Here is a 17278-nt window from a genome sequence, read left to right on the forward strand (position 1 = left end):
TCAGTTAAATATTTCGGTAAAACTTTATAAACACACATACACAAGTTTTTTTTTTCATTTCTCAAGGGAAAAATGGAGATCCAAAGCAACTTACCTTTTAATTAAAAAATAGTTACCCTGCAAACCTAATAAGGTATTTTGCTAACACTGGGAAAAACTACTGATAATACATGGTCAGTTATTTTTTAAATTGTTATAGAGACATTTTGGCAGGCTCTTTTTTATAGTATTGTTTTAATCTAGTTTTTCTTTTTAAGATTAAGGACCAAGACTTTTTTTTTCAACATCCATGTTTTCATATTGTAAAGACCAAGACTTTGTCTTCTTGAAATAAAACCAAGAGTCCATGTAAAACAACATATTTATTCCTCAAAGCTCTGCAGGGTTTCTGCTTATAGTCATAATAAGGTGTATCATGCATTCTAACATCAGTGTGAAAACCTTTATCTAACATCTCTCCAAACTAACAAAAATCAAAGAAAACAAATGTGAAGACATTTCTTAGTATTAAACACTCAGATCCTTAAATGCTGTTATTCGGTATATTTTTCCATCATCTATGTGGACGACACAGTGAGTTTTCAGATTATACATTTATAGACTGAGAGAAAATCTTGGATCCTTTTATCTCTCTGTCTGACTCATTTTGCTACCCTGTACCTTCCCACAGACTCATCCACTCATCTTCCTCATTCGACGGAGAGCAGCTTTCCTCATTTCTCTCAGCACAATCTCCCTGTTGTTCTTCATGTTAGTTTTGGCCGTCTCCAAAAGGAAGTTAATCTTCTCCTCACTGAAGGGTAGATGGAAGGTGGAGAACTCCTTCATCTTTTCTCTGACCTCCTCTGCATCTGCAGAAACAGTGAAAGACATTTAATCAGCATCCTTACCTTCACTTTGAACACTATGCCTAATTTTTGAGGACATCCACTCAGATGGTGACCTGAAACGACACAGAGATCATCTTGTCTACCAAAGACCAGCTCTGGAATTTGATAAATGGTTCATTTTGTCACTTTATAAACACAAACTTCCAATGTAATTGATCGGGATTTTATGTGATAGACCAACACACAGCGATACATACCTGCGAAGGGGGAAGAAAATTATACAGGGTATTTTAAAATGTTTTGAAATAATTATTAAAAGGGGCAGTATTATGTGTTTACCAGCCATTTAGTGAAATTTTATAGCATAAATGAAGAGCCCACTGCACTGAACCCAATTGATGAAAACCTCCTGGTTATTCCACCAAATATAAATTTCTGAACTCTTCCTGACTTCAAACATTAGTATTGTTGTTTCTAAATTAATATGAACTTGTTTTCTTTGCATTATTTGAGGTATGGAAACACTGCATTTTTTTAAATCGTCATTTTGATCATTTCTCATTTTCTACAAGCAAATAAAGTTTTGCTTGGAATTTCAAGAGACATGTTGCAAGTAGTTCATAGAATAAAAGAACAATGTTCATTTTATTCAAACATATAACTATAAAGAGAATCAGAAAAACTGATCATTGCAAGGGATCTCTTAACTTTCCAGAGCTCTATATATGTACTTGTATATCAAATATGACTTTTAAAATTTTGTCTTCTTAATTAAACACCTTTAATTAAGGTCTCTTTAAATACTCCTGCTCTTTCTGAAACGTCGTCTTCAGAAATTAATCTCAATATGGCTCCTCTATTAACCCATTAACAATGTTTTTTATCAGTGTTTCACTGAGAAGTAGCTAATATGAGCTCAGCAGATGCACAGTTCCTCCAGTTATTTGCTAATTGCTTTTGGCTAGTGTGATGGAGCTGAGTGGGGAAGCTTGGAGGCTTGGAAGATGCAGATCTTTGGAGAAGATGAACCTCTAAGGCAGGGCTAGGTCCACCCAGGCGTTTTGCACAGTTGAATGGTTGCCATGGAGATTAAAGGATTTCTTAAACATTCATCAAAGAATAAAGACAACATTTCAGGCATGTTTCTGATGAGGGAATAACATTATAAGATGATTTAAAGCTTAAAAAAGTCGATTTAATAGAAAAAGCACATTTACGTTCTGACCCTCTGAGTCATTTCTGTGTGGAATCATCTTTGAAACTGCAGTTCCTTCCATCTACCTGCTTTCCATTGACAGATGGAAAATTTCTACAACCATTAAGAACACCTTCTTCCACATGTTCTCTGTGCGCCTTACATGGTTTGTGGCAAACTACACAAACCATGTGGGACTTATTATGGCTCTTTGTTTCGGCAGAGGATTTCTTCTTGCCACTCTTCCATGAAAGGTGCAGGTTTGAAACGAGCATGAATAATAGGGAGGAGAGTTTAATGCTACTAAACTCAACTAATCAGTTAAGGCTGACAGATCAAACCTTTGCAGTTTTGCTGGTTGAAAAGCGGCATGTAGATGATGGTCGGCTCCTTTTCTTTTCCCTCAAACACGTAGCAGTCCTTCGGCCAGTTGCTCTCCTCCAGGATTTTATCATCTATCTGTGGGAAGGGTTTATTCACTTCAGCTGCATAGTTCCTGGCAAGAATCAGAGTCTGTGTAAGGAAGCAGGAGAAGAAAGATCAGTGGCTCCATACTGGGCCCCAGTGCTTACAGCTTTCATGGCCTTTATAACAAAATCTAAAAGATATGGGTCATTTTAGACAACTTTAAAGTGTTGATAGGAAGAAACCCAATGTCTACTTTTTTCATTAATGTAAAATCCCACAGAAAAATAATTGTGTTGTTGTCACAGACCAGGCAGTTTAATCCACAGTGACCCTCCTCAACCACATCACCCTTTCTGCCATGTCAGTACAGGAGCCCTGAAGGGACAAACCACTCTTTAATTTATGAACACTTCCAAACGTTGTCTCGTTCCCCATTAGTTAGAATCCTATGACAAGCATGAACAATTTTGCTCTTACAAGAGATTTTTGTTTTTTAACTTTTGCTTGTATTTTTTTTTTTTTAGTTTTACTCTAATTTCAGTTCACCATCTACTATGTCAGCTGTGATTCAGTTCATTCTCAAAGTCAACCAACCTATCAAGCTACTATGATTGTATGTTTTGTTTTTTAACATCTATAAAATGTTTTCTCAGCCTTACTTCAGGTATAGACTCATTAGGTTTACTCTCTCAGTTTTCAAACATGCACACTGCTCTGATTGACAGAAATAAGTAAAGGACTATGATTTTAGTAAAAAAAAAAAAAGAATATTCTATTTTGACAGGATTGCTTGTGTTGCAAGCATACTAGTTCACACACTAGTGAACTAGTATGTCTCTAGTTCACTAGTGACATACTAGAGAACTAGTATGTCACTAGTGATCCAACAATATAATTGTTGGATATAATATTCAACAATTATATCCAAACATAATTGTTGAATATATGTGTTTACTAAGTTGACAAATCAAACATAATTTCTATATCCACTTCCTGCGACGTTACACAGAAGAACGCTGATATCTGACAAGACGCCAGATTGTTACAATTCTTTATCTTTGGGATATCTGGAAAAGGTGTTTTATTCTGAGCTGCCAGAATATGTCATATACATCTTACTAGCTGGATTTGCCATCAGAGCCCACTATGGCTGAAAACTGAGGGAAATTTGTCTGCAGAAACTATTTCGAACATCAGAAAACATTTGAAATTGTCCAGTTGAAAGGCCATAATATCTTATATCCTCTATTAGCAACAACATACACTTTATGCTCCAACCAACTGTGATCAGGGGCTGCTTCATAGAGGCCGTGTGTGTGTGTGTGTGTGTGTGTGTGTGTGTGTGTGTGTGTGTGTGTGTGTGTGTGTGTGTGTGTGTGTGTGTGTGTGTGCGGGTGCGTGCGTGTGTGTGTGTGTGTGTGTGTGTGTGTGGGTGTGTGTGCGTGCGAGTGTGTGTGTGGGTGTGTGTGTGTGTATGCGTGTGTGTGTATGTGTGTTTCAGCACACCTGAGTCAAACAATGAGAAGATTAGCAGGACTCTGGAGAACTTGACTGATTAGGGGGCTGAGCATGTTCTGCCCTGTTGTCAGTGTGTTGGAACACCATTTTCATTTTTATCAGTGCAAACATATAATTATAATTTTATTTTTTACAAGTGTTTATATGAAAGGTGACAGTAATTTTGAGCACCTCAAACATAATTCCAGCACTAGACTCTGGTGCAATGATGAGGTCAATGTCTCTCTTCTCTCCTAGGAATGATGGGTAGGCCATGTTGATCAGTAGCCCTGCATCGATCAGGTGAAATTCTTTAGTCTGGAGACAATCAGGAACTGAATCATCTGTGAGAAACACAAGTAAAGAATTTGTAAAAGCTGAGTTTATTAGTACAGCATCTTTCAGCAACAAGGCAGTTCACTGTGCTTTGCACGATAAAAACATATAGTAACCAATTATAAAACAATTAATGCATGTTAAATTTTGTCTAATGCAATCATTGAGCAAATAGACATCAAATATATCTATCAATGTTCCAGTTATGAATCAAAGGCAACTCTAAACAGGGGAGGTTTTAGTTTTGATTTAAAGGAACTCTGTTTCGTAAAGAGACCAAATTTAAAATCATTTCAAAAATGCTGGATAAACCTGAGAGTTAGGTAAAATGTTTCAGTAACTCAAACCTTTTGGGAAGCAGCTCAAACTGTTTCAAACTGGGAAGAGTTTGGGAAGACGTGTCTAGTCTACAGCACTCGTCACGAATCCACAGATTATTTTAGTCAGATTTAATTCTGGCTGAATGATTTTAAAATGTTGCTTTTCTTCTGGTGGAGCTATTATTTTGTTGATATACCGGTTGTGTCTTCAAGAATGTAGCTGAATTTTTCCTGAACACATGGTAAGATTTCTCTTTTTTTTTTGCTGAGAAGATTACATATTTTTCAGCCTTTCCTGGTAAAAACATAGCTGGATCTGTCACATTGGAGACAGTGTTGATGAGCACACTGAGGGACAACCAGTGAAATAGAAGTATGCAGTTTGCTTAAAATCTTTGACATAGCGTTATAAGGAGTTATTTGTAACAGTTCTCTAACCTACTGCATAAAGATATACCACAGTGAGTCTGTTGCAAAGTAAATAAATATTTGTGGTGGGAGCTAGCAATCCTGTGTACACCACACACAACATAACATCTATCCACAGGAAAGGGATCCAGAGCAGATAATGATGTCACAGAACCTCACTTCAAAGTGTCCAAACTCTTGTTCGTTTGTCTTAATGCAGGCTAGCTGAACATCTGTGCTCTAGAGGTCTGTCCACTCACTCTGGAACTGATAGAGGAAGTTGCTGGTTGTTCCCCACTCCCACTTCAAAATAAGAGGAAGGACTTGCTTCGTAAGGAAAGAAACTAGAGAAAACACACAGAAGCAAAGTTTTGTTAAATTAAACTTTTCCTTCTTTATTCTTTTCTGTCCGGTAACCCCTGCCTGAGCTTCAAGTCTATAGAATACATACCTGATGTTTTGAAAGTTCCATCCTCCAAACTTTGGCCCCAGATCTCGACTGCCCTAACCAGCCCAAGACTCCTCTGTTGGAACAAAATTTTTCTCTCCTCTGGATCCAGTGACTCCATCAGAACAGACTCATTATGATTCACCTTGTCTTGAAAAGAGCATTAGAACAGGCATAGTAACAAATAAAAACAAGAATTTGCTGCATCAATATTCTGTTACAAATCAAAGAAAGACTGGTTCTTCTCCAGTCAGCACTACCTGCATTTCAATCGAACATATGACTGTACAAATTGAAATTACAAAAAGAAATTTGCTGAACAGAAATACACCAATTTAGAAGAAATTCATATTTTTCAATAAAAACATGTAGGTTAGAATTTATACCATCTAGGATTTTCTGCAACTTTTCAAGCTCAGATAGGGCAGTAGGATCCTGAATGGTGCTTGAGGTGAGAGTTATCAAGTTTCTGAGCACGTTGTACAAACGCAGGTATTCCGTGGTTACATCACCTATGGGCACTGAAACAGAAGTACAAAGAAAACAAGTTAGATCAGAAAGCCAACATGAATTTACTAAGAATATGTTTCCAGTGGTGAATGGAATTACCATTAAGCCAGGGAGGGATCACATCCCTGATGACTTCCTCATGAGCCAGTGCACAGCCTAAAACTCCTGCAGTCAAAACAATATATATTTATGAATGAAGGAAACAATTTATGGTCATGCTAGACGTTGGTACTTTTTGCTTCTAGATATATTTTAGTAATATTAGGACAGGGCTTCGGTCCCCAGCAGTCTTCAGAGCTTTCTGATCAAGTACATTTTATAAAACTTGATTGTGGTTTTAATATTTCCTATCCTGGATTTACTGACTTTGTGGCTCAGCAAATAGTGCCTTGTAACTGAGGTATTCTATGTATAGGCATTATGATAACAGTTGAGTTTGGATATACTGCACAGTGATTGTGAAGCTCACCCTGTAACCTGATCATGTCCATCTCTGGTTTCTTCTCAATCAGCTCTCCGTTATGAAATTTGCTGCCCAGCAGCGACGTTTCAACAAAGAGGTTCAACTCTGTGAATCCTGCCTCATGAGGGCTCACCTCAAACCATTTACCTAACGAACAGAGAAAACGAAGGGCTGTGCATAAGACCGACATGACACCGTCATAAACATGACATAACACCTGAACATGAAGGACTGTTCATGAATGTTTATGACTGTAGTCATGAAGCATCATTTGGTAAATAATGACACTTTTAATGCAAAGTTGCATTAAAACTTGTATTAAAAGTCCATTAAAATGGTAAACTTTGCATTATATGTGTCATTACTTACCGATTGACACTTCATGACAACAGTTGTAAACTGTTAAAGTATAAAGACTCCTTCATCTTCATGACAGTGTCATGTCAGTCTTATGCACACCCCGTCAAATAAAGTGTTGCCCTTTTGACTGTATTCATATAAAACTCCTCAGGTAGCGGAGATGAAAGTGTACCTTGCAGTGGCCCATGTGAGAAGCAGTGTTTCTCTAGAGCACAGTAGATGGGGTAGGGGTTGGTGGCATTCCTGCTGGCCTCCTCTGAAAGATGCCGTTTGTCCAGCTGATAAAGTATAAGATGGTTTTTTTGAGAAATCGTTACATCTGGTGAATGTCTAAAGTCCAAACTACGCCTGTTTAACCTGTTTCATGATGCCAGCAGAGGTTAGAACCCCCCAGATGTCAGTGAGAGAGAAACACTCCTCCTTGGACTGTTCAGCCAACCAGGCCACAGCGTGCTCCAGCTCCACCCCAGGACCTGACAGCTTGGACACCGCTTCATCCATGTTGGAGCTCCACTGAGGGTCATTGTACAGGAAGGCCATGGACCTGACCAAATGTAGAGGAATGAGCGGCAGGCACACAGGAGTCAAGGAAAAGCCTTGTGAATGGAAATGTTGTAAAACAATAACACAAAAATATAAATCACAAATTTTTGTATTTGGTGCTCTTAAATAAAGTGTGAACTACATGAAACAAGGTTTAAATTTGATCATTAACTAAATGATCAAAAGTAAATGGCAGAACTATCATTGATTGATTGACCAAACAAAAATTGTCAATATCAAGCTGAGGTATAGCCACTCACTGCAACTGGCCTGAGTTCTAATACCCCCAACTTTCCCACTAATATAGACAGATGAGGTTTGTGATGATCTTGCAATTTCTCAACATATTCTGGAGGTACACAGGGACACGGTTTTGGCAGAGTCAAAGGACTTGGAGCTCATGATGTCAGACGATGATGTGGAAGACTCCACCATCCTTTGTTAGCCATCATGAGGCTGTAAAGCCTCTGGCAGCTGACCTCAGGGACCACTCCCCTGCATCCTTCAAGTCTTTTCATTATGTCATTCATCCTTTTCCAGAAGGGCTGGCTCTGTGGGCATGGCCCTGTTAGTGTTACTGACAGCATTCAGAGTAGTAGAGCGCCATCAATCAGGTCTATGTATAAGTAGAAATGGACGGTATTTGAAAGCAGGACATACAGGAGTGAGATAGAGCCTCCTCCTGGCTGTGATTGGTTGTTTCTGACTGGAAGCAGTGTATTTCTACAAATGGCTGTAGGACTACAGGGAGGCAGAGGAGCTGGATTGTCTGTTTCATGTTATACTGTCAGAAAATGGTGACAAGTACATAAAAACCATACTTTTCTAGAAGTTAAATACTGTAGTTTTATGTCTGCTAAGAAGTCAAATACGTTCAGGTTGTTCAGTAAAGCTTTTTTGTTTTCCATCTCTGTTTCTACATTGCTTTTGTTCTGGTTCCATTCTATGAGAGATCCAGTCACTAGTTTGTAGCTTGTTCCAACTTCCAATTACACAGGATTTGACTAGCATGTAGTGTAATTATGGCTAATTTGTTCTGTTACCATGTTGACCCAGAAACTCCTCCTATGTATAGCAAAGTGTTCAGCATGGCTTCCTTTTCCAGCTGATACAGGAAGCCTATCAGACTCACAGCTGCCCTCTGACCCCCACCAGAAGCCACCAAGGCGATGTGAGGGACTAAATCCTGGAAAGAGAAAACAGAAAGTTAGACAAGTTGATTGCTCTAATTATAAATTACTTTAAACTAAAAATGCTATTTTTTTTTCTTTATTTTAGAATGAACCATCTCATCCACTGATCAGAATGGGCATCAAGAGATCTTTGGCAAGTAAACTGAATGAACAAGGACCAGAAAATTGAGGCAGCAGAATCTTGTGTTTGATGAAGGCTCTGGCACTGTCTTTCTTATTCTGCTTTCTAGTCATGTAAGAAGAGAAACGGCAAAAGCAGGTGTATTAGCAATGTTAATACAACTTAATACACTACCTGTTGTTTGTGAACAACAGATAATGTAGCCCATGAGGACATAATGTTTCTGCACCCTGGATTTTCAACACTTAACCGCCCCCAAACAACCTGATCTTCTCTTCCTATAGATGACAAACCTGACTGTGTCAAACCTCATCTCGCTGCAGTTGAATGAGGTTTTCCTGTAACTCAATCTCTGTGTTGTCTTTTACCTAATAGACTTTAAAATTGGCTCAGAGTTTATATCTTTAGCTGTCTTCTTTCTATCCTGCTTCTCTGTCTTCTCAAACCCCCAGTTAATTATGCCAGTAATTAACTGGCATATATATATATATATACTGTATGTATATATATATATATATATATATATATATATATATATATATATATATATATATATATATATATATATATATATATATATATATATATATATAAATTCCCTTCTCACCCTCCGCGGGTGGTCTCTTTCATCCTCTGAGCTCGGGTCCTCTACCAGAGGCCTGGGAGCTTGAGGGTTCTTCCAGTATCTTGGCTGTGATAGAACTGCACATTTCTGGACTGAGATGTCTGATGTTGTTCCTGGGATCTGTTTGAGCCACTGCTCCAGTTTGGGGGTGACTGCCCCGAGGGCCCCGATGACCACAGGCACCACTGTGGTCTTCACCTTCCAGGTCGTTTCCAGTTCCTCTCTGAGGCCCTGGTATTTCTCTAGTTTCTCATGCCCCTTTTTCCTGATGTTGTAGTCACTTGGTATTGCTACATCCACCACAACGGCTTTCCTCTGTTCTTTATCCACCACCACAATGTCCAGTTGGTTCTCCATTACCATCTTGTCTGTCTGGATCTGGAAGTCCCACAGGATCTTAGCTCGGTCATTCTCCACCACTTTTGGGGGTGTTCCCCACTTTGATCTCTGGGCCTCCAGTCCATATTCTGCACAGATGTTCCTGTACACTATGCCCGCCACTTGGTTATGTCGTTCCATGTACGCTTTCCCTGCCAGCATCTTGCACCCTGCTGTTATGTGCTGGTCTGTCTCAGGGGCCTCCTTGCACAACCTACACCTTGGGTCTTGTCTGGTGTGGTAGATCTGAGCCTCTATTGCTCTGGTGTTTAGGGCCTGTTCCTGGGCGGCCAGGATGAGAGCCTCTGTGCTGTCCTTGAGTCCAGCTTTTTCCAGCCATTGGTAGGATTTCCTGACATCAGCCACTTCAGTTATTTGTCGGTGGTACATCCCATGTAGGGGCTTGTCCTCCCATGATGGTACCTCCAGCACCTCGTCCTCTGTTCCCCATTGCCTGAGACATTGGCTGAGCACATTGTCTGTTGAGGCTTTGTCCTGGATGTATTTATGGATCTTGGATGTTTCATCGTGGACAGTGGCTCTCACACTCGCTAGTCTTCTGCCTCCTTCCTTATGGCTATATATATATATTTATTTATTTATTTATTTATTTATTTATTTATTTATTTATTTATTTATTTATTTATTTATATTAGACAAATAAAATAAAGAATGGCGTGGTGCATGATTCATGTTTGGAGGCTTCAGTCTGGGTTGTGGCTGTCACAAGTTGATGGCCCTTGTTGCATGTCTTCCCCTTCTCTCTCAATCCACTTTCATATAAAAGTCAGTAGAGCTGACAAAACCTTAAAAGAAATACAATAAAGAGAAAAGAAGTGTAGATATGTCTTTCTTACCGCATTACAGTTGATCTGCAGATTGTTCAATGCCTGTAGAACAACTTCTTTTCTCCTGTCAATATATTGTTGTTCTCCAGCACACAGAGATGAGGAGTGACGGATGGTTTCCTGAAAACAATTTATGACCGGAGATTATCAGGTTGTTGTGGTGAGTCAACAATTAAGGTTTTGGGTGAAAGAATGATCAAGAATACAATAAGCCTCATTCTGCATGTCTTACAACGGAGCCATTGCTTCACAGTGAAACAGCGTAGGTACTAGACTGACCGGCCTGCAGTCCAGACCTGTCTCCCACTGATAATGTCTGGTTTGTTGTTTACTGTACTTGTACATCAAGAAAGAATGGGAAAGAATTCCACCTATAAGATTTCAAAAATATTGCTCCTACATGCTTCCTGAGTGTTTTTAAAAGGTGAACATGGCCCAAACCTTTTCTGAATGTCTTGCAGGCATCAAAATCTAAATGTGGTTTTACACGTCTTTGATATTGATTGATTTCCATGTATTGAAATGCATTGAGAGAATTGAGATTTAGAATACTGCAACCTTTTATTGTTTGCTTTTAGTGTTTACCACTATTTTTGTTCCCAGAGGGAAAAGCTCACAGCAGTGTGATCTTGTTTTTGGTGCATCACTCTGTTCCAGAATGACGTCTTGTTTAAAGCAATTTATAGAGCGGCCCAGCCTAACAATGATTATTATGCCTGTGTTTTCATTACAGCCATCTGTGATTTGGACAGAAATCATGGAGACTGTTTGCTCAGCTCCAGGGAGTTCCACAGCATCAGTTTGTTAATCTGGACCGTTTACAGTTTATAATTGGACATGAAAATGTGCTAGTGTATTCCAACTCCAATCAGACAACCTTTCTATCTGGCCTAAGATTTTGAGACTTCTTGAGTTAAAAGAGGCAAGGAGAAACCTATTCTCTTTTTATTTTAGAGATTATAAAACCAGTAAAAGGAGCAATCAAAACTCATAATATCAAAAGTCTACCTCCAAAGTCTTATTAATTTGAAACTGTCTACTGAGAACCAGAGAAGTGCATCACAAATGATGTGTTTTGTAAAAGCGCTCACTTTGTAGATGGCATTCCATATTATATAGGGACAGCAGGAGTGGATAAGTTATGCAAATCTAGGTATAGTGATTGAAAATTAATTTGTGGTTTTCCACTCTTTCACTATGAGAAGCTCTGAAAGCTTTTACCAAATTGAAATCTTACTGTTACGCGACATGTACTTTGACAAATGGATGATGAAGCAGTTGGCTGGAATATATTAATGACATAAATAATTATATCTTAACTTTTCTGTCAATATTGTAGGTGATGTCAGCATTCAGCTGTCCACATCCTCACTCTGCTGAAACCATAGAAAAAGAATTTGCGTCTTTTTAACCACTTAAGCAGCGTCTGGATGTCTCTTTGCACTCCAAGTTCAGCACGTCCCATCCTGGACTGTGTGTGTTCTGCCAAAGTATTCTCCGCCTGTCCCATGAGCAAGCCGCGGTACAGCGAGGCTTCTCAGTTAATAAGGAATTCTCAAAGTGTCTTTGACCAATGAGCTCAGGCTTCTGGCATGTTTATTAATGACTTGTCACTTGAACAAACTTATTCTCATGTGATTTTAATTGCGTTTCTTATTTGATGGAAGCACCACAATTGAGAAATTGTGTTTTTTTTAACATTAGCAGAATATTGACAAAGGTTCACATTTGTAATGGAGACACAGCTAGTGTACCCGTCTCTGAGAAAGTAGAGTGTGGTGATCTGAGCTCTGTTATATGTACTGTATCATCTTACTTGAAGAAGCCATGAGGAGATGTAAGTAGTCTGTGGCCTGAGCCATTGATACTAGGATCCAATTTTAATGCTGTTTAAAATTGGCACCTCAAAAGTCGAGACTGATCACACCAGGCAACATTTTTCAAAGGAATTGTTCAACTTGCTTCCTCATCCTGATGCATTATTTGGTGTTCAGGATCTTGTCTTCCACATATAGAAACCCAAAGTCATTGAGTTGCTAACATATTATTTGATACACGTGTTAACAAGCCCCAATTTACAACCAAAATAATCTCATGCCTGTTTCCAAAGAGAATATCTCTAAGTCAAAGAAGGTAGACTCTCTCTGACTAAACAGTATAAACAGCAAAACACTGTATAAAAAACAATTTCAAAAACAATTTGAAATTGATAATTAAGACCGTCTTTTCACAGGCATATGTTTTATCTACATGTATCCTCCCATGATGTGAACTGGAGCTAGTTAATAGAAACTGATAGTATCACTAAATTTTAACTGCAAGTATCTCAACTGCATAAATATGGAAGACTTGACTAATCAACCCTTGTAAGACAACGCTCTACAAAATACAAATTCTGGGCTTTTGACCAATGAATGTCTCACCTCAGAAGCTGTCATATTTCCCTCCATGTTGTCCACTGTCTGCAGTGCAACTCCGGAAATCATCAGCCAAAAGCAAAACCCTAAGCCTGAAAAACCTGTATTTCCCCTCTGTGTCTGCATGCTGACTCACATATACTCAGATAAGGCTTCAGATTCTTCCTGTTTCTCCACATTGACTGTAATGTGGAAATTGCACAAGAAAAGAGATATTTCATCAACACACAAAGGCTGCCTGATCTCTTCCATGTGTTGGCATGGCATTTGAAACAGTTTCAAATGTAAACCAGATGTTTGAGTCAAAGTAGAAAGTAGCAACAACATCTGGGATCTTTTGTCCACAAAGTGTCCTTGTTTGGTATAAAGATTTGTAAAGAACAAATGAAGAAGCAGTGCTGTAAACAGCTGATAGCCCAATGGGGCACTGATTCTTTACATCCTTGCATATATTTTTAAATCTATACAAAATAAAACAGGTTCGAGTCCCGGCATGATTACCGCATGTCTTCTCCCTCCCGCTGGTGTTTTATTGGACACTAGAGCCAATAAAACAAGATTGTGATTGGCTCCTGTCCCCTAAGAGCACGCCTCAAGTTCCTGATTAAATTTTTTTTCAGCAGTCAAACTGGACCCCTATTACCTCTGATATGTCTCCATTGGTTTGTGGTGCTAGAAACACCAAGAACTGTTTCTTGATAGATTATAGCACCAGTTAAACACTGGAACTGGTTTGATGGAATGAACCTTGGTGTAACATCCTAAACCATGCTGACAGACAAACAACAACAGAAAATATTGTGGCAGGGAGCCCAAGGCTGAACTTATCCTAAGAAGTGAGAAATAAATTTGAAAAGATTGACTGTGAGCAGGACTCCTCACCTTTATTATGCTCTTTCTTTCACTCTTTTTTTGTGGGTACATAAAAATGTAAGGGGCTCATGTAACAGTACAAACAACAAAGATTGTAGGCTTTGTGAACAGAACATGCTAGACAATTATTAGTGTTATTAATATAAAGTCTTGTAAACAGAGAACAACACAAAGTAGGCTTATTCATGAAGTGTAAGGGAAGGAGACGTTTTCAGCAGTCACCCATACGTTGTGTATACCAGCTTATTCTTCTAAGGTTGTAGGGAGTTCTGGAAACTTTCTCCACTGGTAGTTAGTAGAGAAGGGGAGGTAAATCCACTGCAACAAACTGCTGTCAGACATTGTATAATTAGCAAAAAGAGGTTTATAAGAGAACTTGAGAGAATAATTACCAAATTAATTTGTTTGGTAATTACCAAACAAAGATGTTTGGTAATTTTTTCTGAGGTTCAGAAAAAATTACCAAAGCTCTGAACATCTCCCAGTGTTCTGTTGAATCCCTCATCTGGACAGAGAAAGAGGATGGACCACCTGCAGACCTACTGAGGGGCCAAGACATGTAAAAAGTTAATCTTGTGGGTTTTTTTTAACTGTTGCCTTAAATCTGAGGGAAGGTTTATCTCTGTATGACCTAAAAAATAATATTTAAGATGTCTATTTTTCATGTGAGTGAGGTATCAGCTTCATGCAGCTTCCTTAAACATTAGGTTGTTTCGGTTTCACTCCTTCCTAACTGCCAGTGGCAGTAAACAAACTGGATATGTCTCCTTTGGTTCGCTGCAGGTTGACATATGCTGCTGAAGCATGCCCCACATGGAGTTATGCACCATAACTCCAAATCAGTAAGTAACACTTCTTGTGATTCAATTTCACCTGCTGCTGTGCAAATGAAACACACAACAGGTGGAAATGAGAGGCAACAAGCAAGGCAGTTCCTATGAAAGAATGATTCTGCAGGTGGTGACCACACTTGTTTCTCTGTTCTCGTTCTTTCTGGTTGAACTTTTAGTCACTTTTTCCATTTTGTCAGTGCTGTCACAAATCGAGGCATCGTGAGGCATTTTTTACAGACCACTGAAGTTGCTCAACTAGAGCAGCTAATCCAAGATGGAACATCAGTATGAGTGGTGGCGAGAAGATTTGCTGTGTCTCTCAACAGTGTCCAGAGAACGGACTAAGAACCAGGAGACATGGAGGGGGCCATAGGAGGGTCACAACCCAGCAGCAGAACCTCTACCTGGTTTTATGAAGGAGGAATAGAAAGTCCACTGCCAGGGCCCTACAAAGTGACTTCCATCACACCACTAATGTCCATGTTTCTACTCAAACTGTCAGAAACAGACTCCATGAGGGTGACATGAGAACCTGATGTGCATATATAGGGCCTGTGCTGACAGCCCAACACCGTGCAGGATGATTGGCGTTTTCTGGGGGATACCAAACTTGGCAGATTCACCTTTGGCATCCCGTTCTCCTCATAGATGAAAGCAGGTTCACACTGAGCACATGTGACAGAGGAGACATTTTTTAGACACTGTGGAGAACGTTATGCTGCCTGTAACATCCTCCAGCTGTTAGGATCCCCGATTGTTTGGTTTGTCTGTGTTTCTTAGTTCTTCTTTTATTTAGATAAGCCTTGTTTTTGTTTTATTTTAGTTCAACACTTTTGTGGTTACTCTAGCTTCAATGTTTTGTGTTTGTCATTTTGATTAGATTGACCTTGTTCCTGTTTTTCTTTATTTAGTAATTTCTTAGTTATTATAGTTTATTATGTAGTCATTCAATCTACTCCAGTTCAGTTATGTCTCTTAGGTACTGTTGTTCTTTCTCAGACTCGTTTGCTGGTTCTCTCCCTCACCCCCTGTGTCATCTTCTCTCTCTCTCCTCAGTCTGCTCTCTCCCCTCACTAACTAATAACTAAGTTTATTACTTAATTACTACCTCCGAGTACCTAAGCATCTCTCTTTCAGTCACTCCTTGCTGGTTCCTTCCGTTACTTCCAGTTGTTTCCTCGTTCTATCCAGTGTCTTCTACGTGTTTCCCGGATGGTTTCTTTTATTTGGATTTTGATTTATTTTTCTGCCCTGTCTCCCTCTGATCATTGTAAGCTTGTTTTTTCACAATTTATTCATTAAACCTTCAAATTCACTTGCTGCCTTTGTACTTCTGCATTTGGGTCCTACATCAAACCTCCACCACATCATGACACCAGCATGACTGGTTTGGTGGTGGGTCAGTCGTGGTGTGGGGAGGCTTTTCTTTGGATGGCCACACAGCTCTCTATATGCTGGGCAGAGGTGCCCTGACCTCTACAAGGTATCAGGACGGGATCTCAGACCCACTGTGGGCCCTGTGTTCCTCTTTATGCAGGTGGCTGAAGTGTGTCAGCAGTTCCTGCATGATGAGGGCATTGATGTTCAGCCTATCTGTTCCTCAGACCTGCATCCAATTGAATACATTTAAACATTGCCTAAAAGCTGTCTAAAATACAACATCTAAAGGCAGCAGGACACTGGGCCTTGAGGCCTCCTGAGCTACAACAATTTTACTAATCCAAGCTTCTTTGAAGAAGCTTGAATTAGTATGAGTTACAACAACATTTTATTTCCCTTGGGATCAATTCATCTTTTTTTAATTGAACTGAAACAGAACAGACGTTACACTGTGACTTATGGTTCTGTGAATTCCTGGATGACTTCCTGGTGAATTCACACTGGTCACTCAGAACTTCTCCACAGTGAGACAATCCTAAGAGACCAAGCTCAACCGTCCAGGTGCTGCTTATGGACGAATGTCCAGGTGGACTACATGTCAAGTGCACATTTGTCTACATTCAATCTTGACCTGAGCAGAGAGCAAGGAGACACATCCACTCTGACAGTCATCCACACTTATGCAGCAAACCAGCAATCTGGACCTTGTACATGCTGAGTATGGGGATACAGCAGTAAGTACACAAGCTTGATTGGCAGTGCTAAGGCCTTTCTCCTGGATCTAATTGGTTGTTTCTGACCAGGAGTGGTCTTTATGCAGATGGCAGTAGGACTACAGGAAGGAGGACGAGACACTTGATTGTTTTCCCAGATTATCTGTCTCAGATTATATTGTCAGGACAGTGACAGTTTTAACAAATGTCTACATTTTTATAAAAGGACCAACTGCAGCTTTAAGGAAAGTGAAATACTCAACAATGTCTAAGCTAGTCTTAAACTGCTGAGGAATGCTGTTGTGTTGTTAATAAAACCGTTGTGTGCTAATAATGACAGCAAGGATCACAATGTGCACAGCTATTGCTCAGTTTAATGAGTTAACTTGGAACAACAAATTTGTAGCATAAACAGCAGAGAACACGTAGTTCCAAATTTAAAAACCAGATCAAAGTCAATTCTAACAATTAGTCTGAACATAAAATAGTCCATCTATGTCTGTCCTTTACTCCAACATGGCTTACAACCATGCATTAGCTCCTACTGGAAACATTGTAACAGAGTTAGGTAAATTAGCT

General features: G+C 39.4%; 1 protein-coding gene across 1 annotated transcript; it reads right to left on the minus strand.

The window, feature by feature from the left end:
* Positions 1–349: 349 nt before the first annotated feature.
* Positions 350–13130, minus strand: LOC103468160 (cytosolic phospholipase A2 gamma). The gene is made up of 13 exons (XM_008415045.3): positions 12907–13130; positions 10493–10603; positions 8362–8504; positions 7133–7319; positions 6948–7053; positions 6422–6562; positions 6052–6117; positions 5829–5963; positions 5446–5592; positions 5255–5338; positions 4123–4274; positions 2367–2538; positions 350–851 (listed from the first exon to the last, which is right to left on the minus strand). The coding sequence occupies exons 1-13, from the start codon at positions 13024–13026 to the stop codon at positions 673–675; spliced, it is 1743 nt and encodes a 580-aa protein (XP_008413267.1). The 5' UTR covers positions 13027–13130; the 3' UTR covers positions 350–672.
* Between the last annotated feature and the right edge of the window lie 4148 nt (positions 13131–17278).

Source organism: Poecilia reticulata, chromosome 8, assembly GCF_904066995.2.
Source record: "Poecilia reticulata chromosome 8, P_reticulata-male-v2, whole genome shotgun sequence".
Classification (NCBI taxonomy): domain Eukaryota; kingdom Metazoa; phylum Chordata; class Actinopteri; order Cyprinodontiformes; family Poeciliidae; genus Poecilia; species Poecilia reticulata.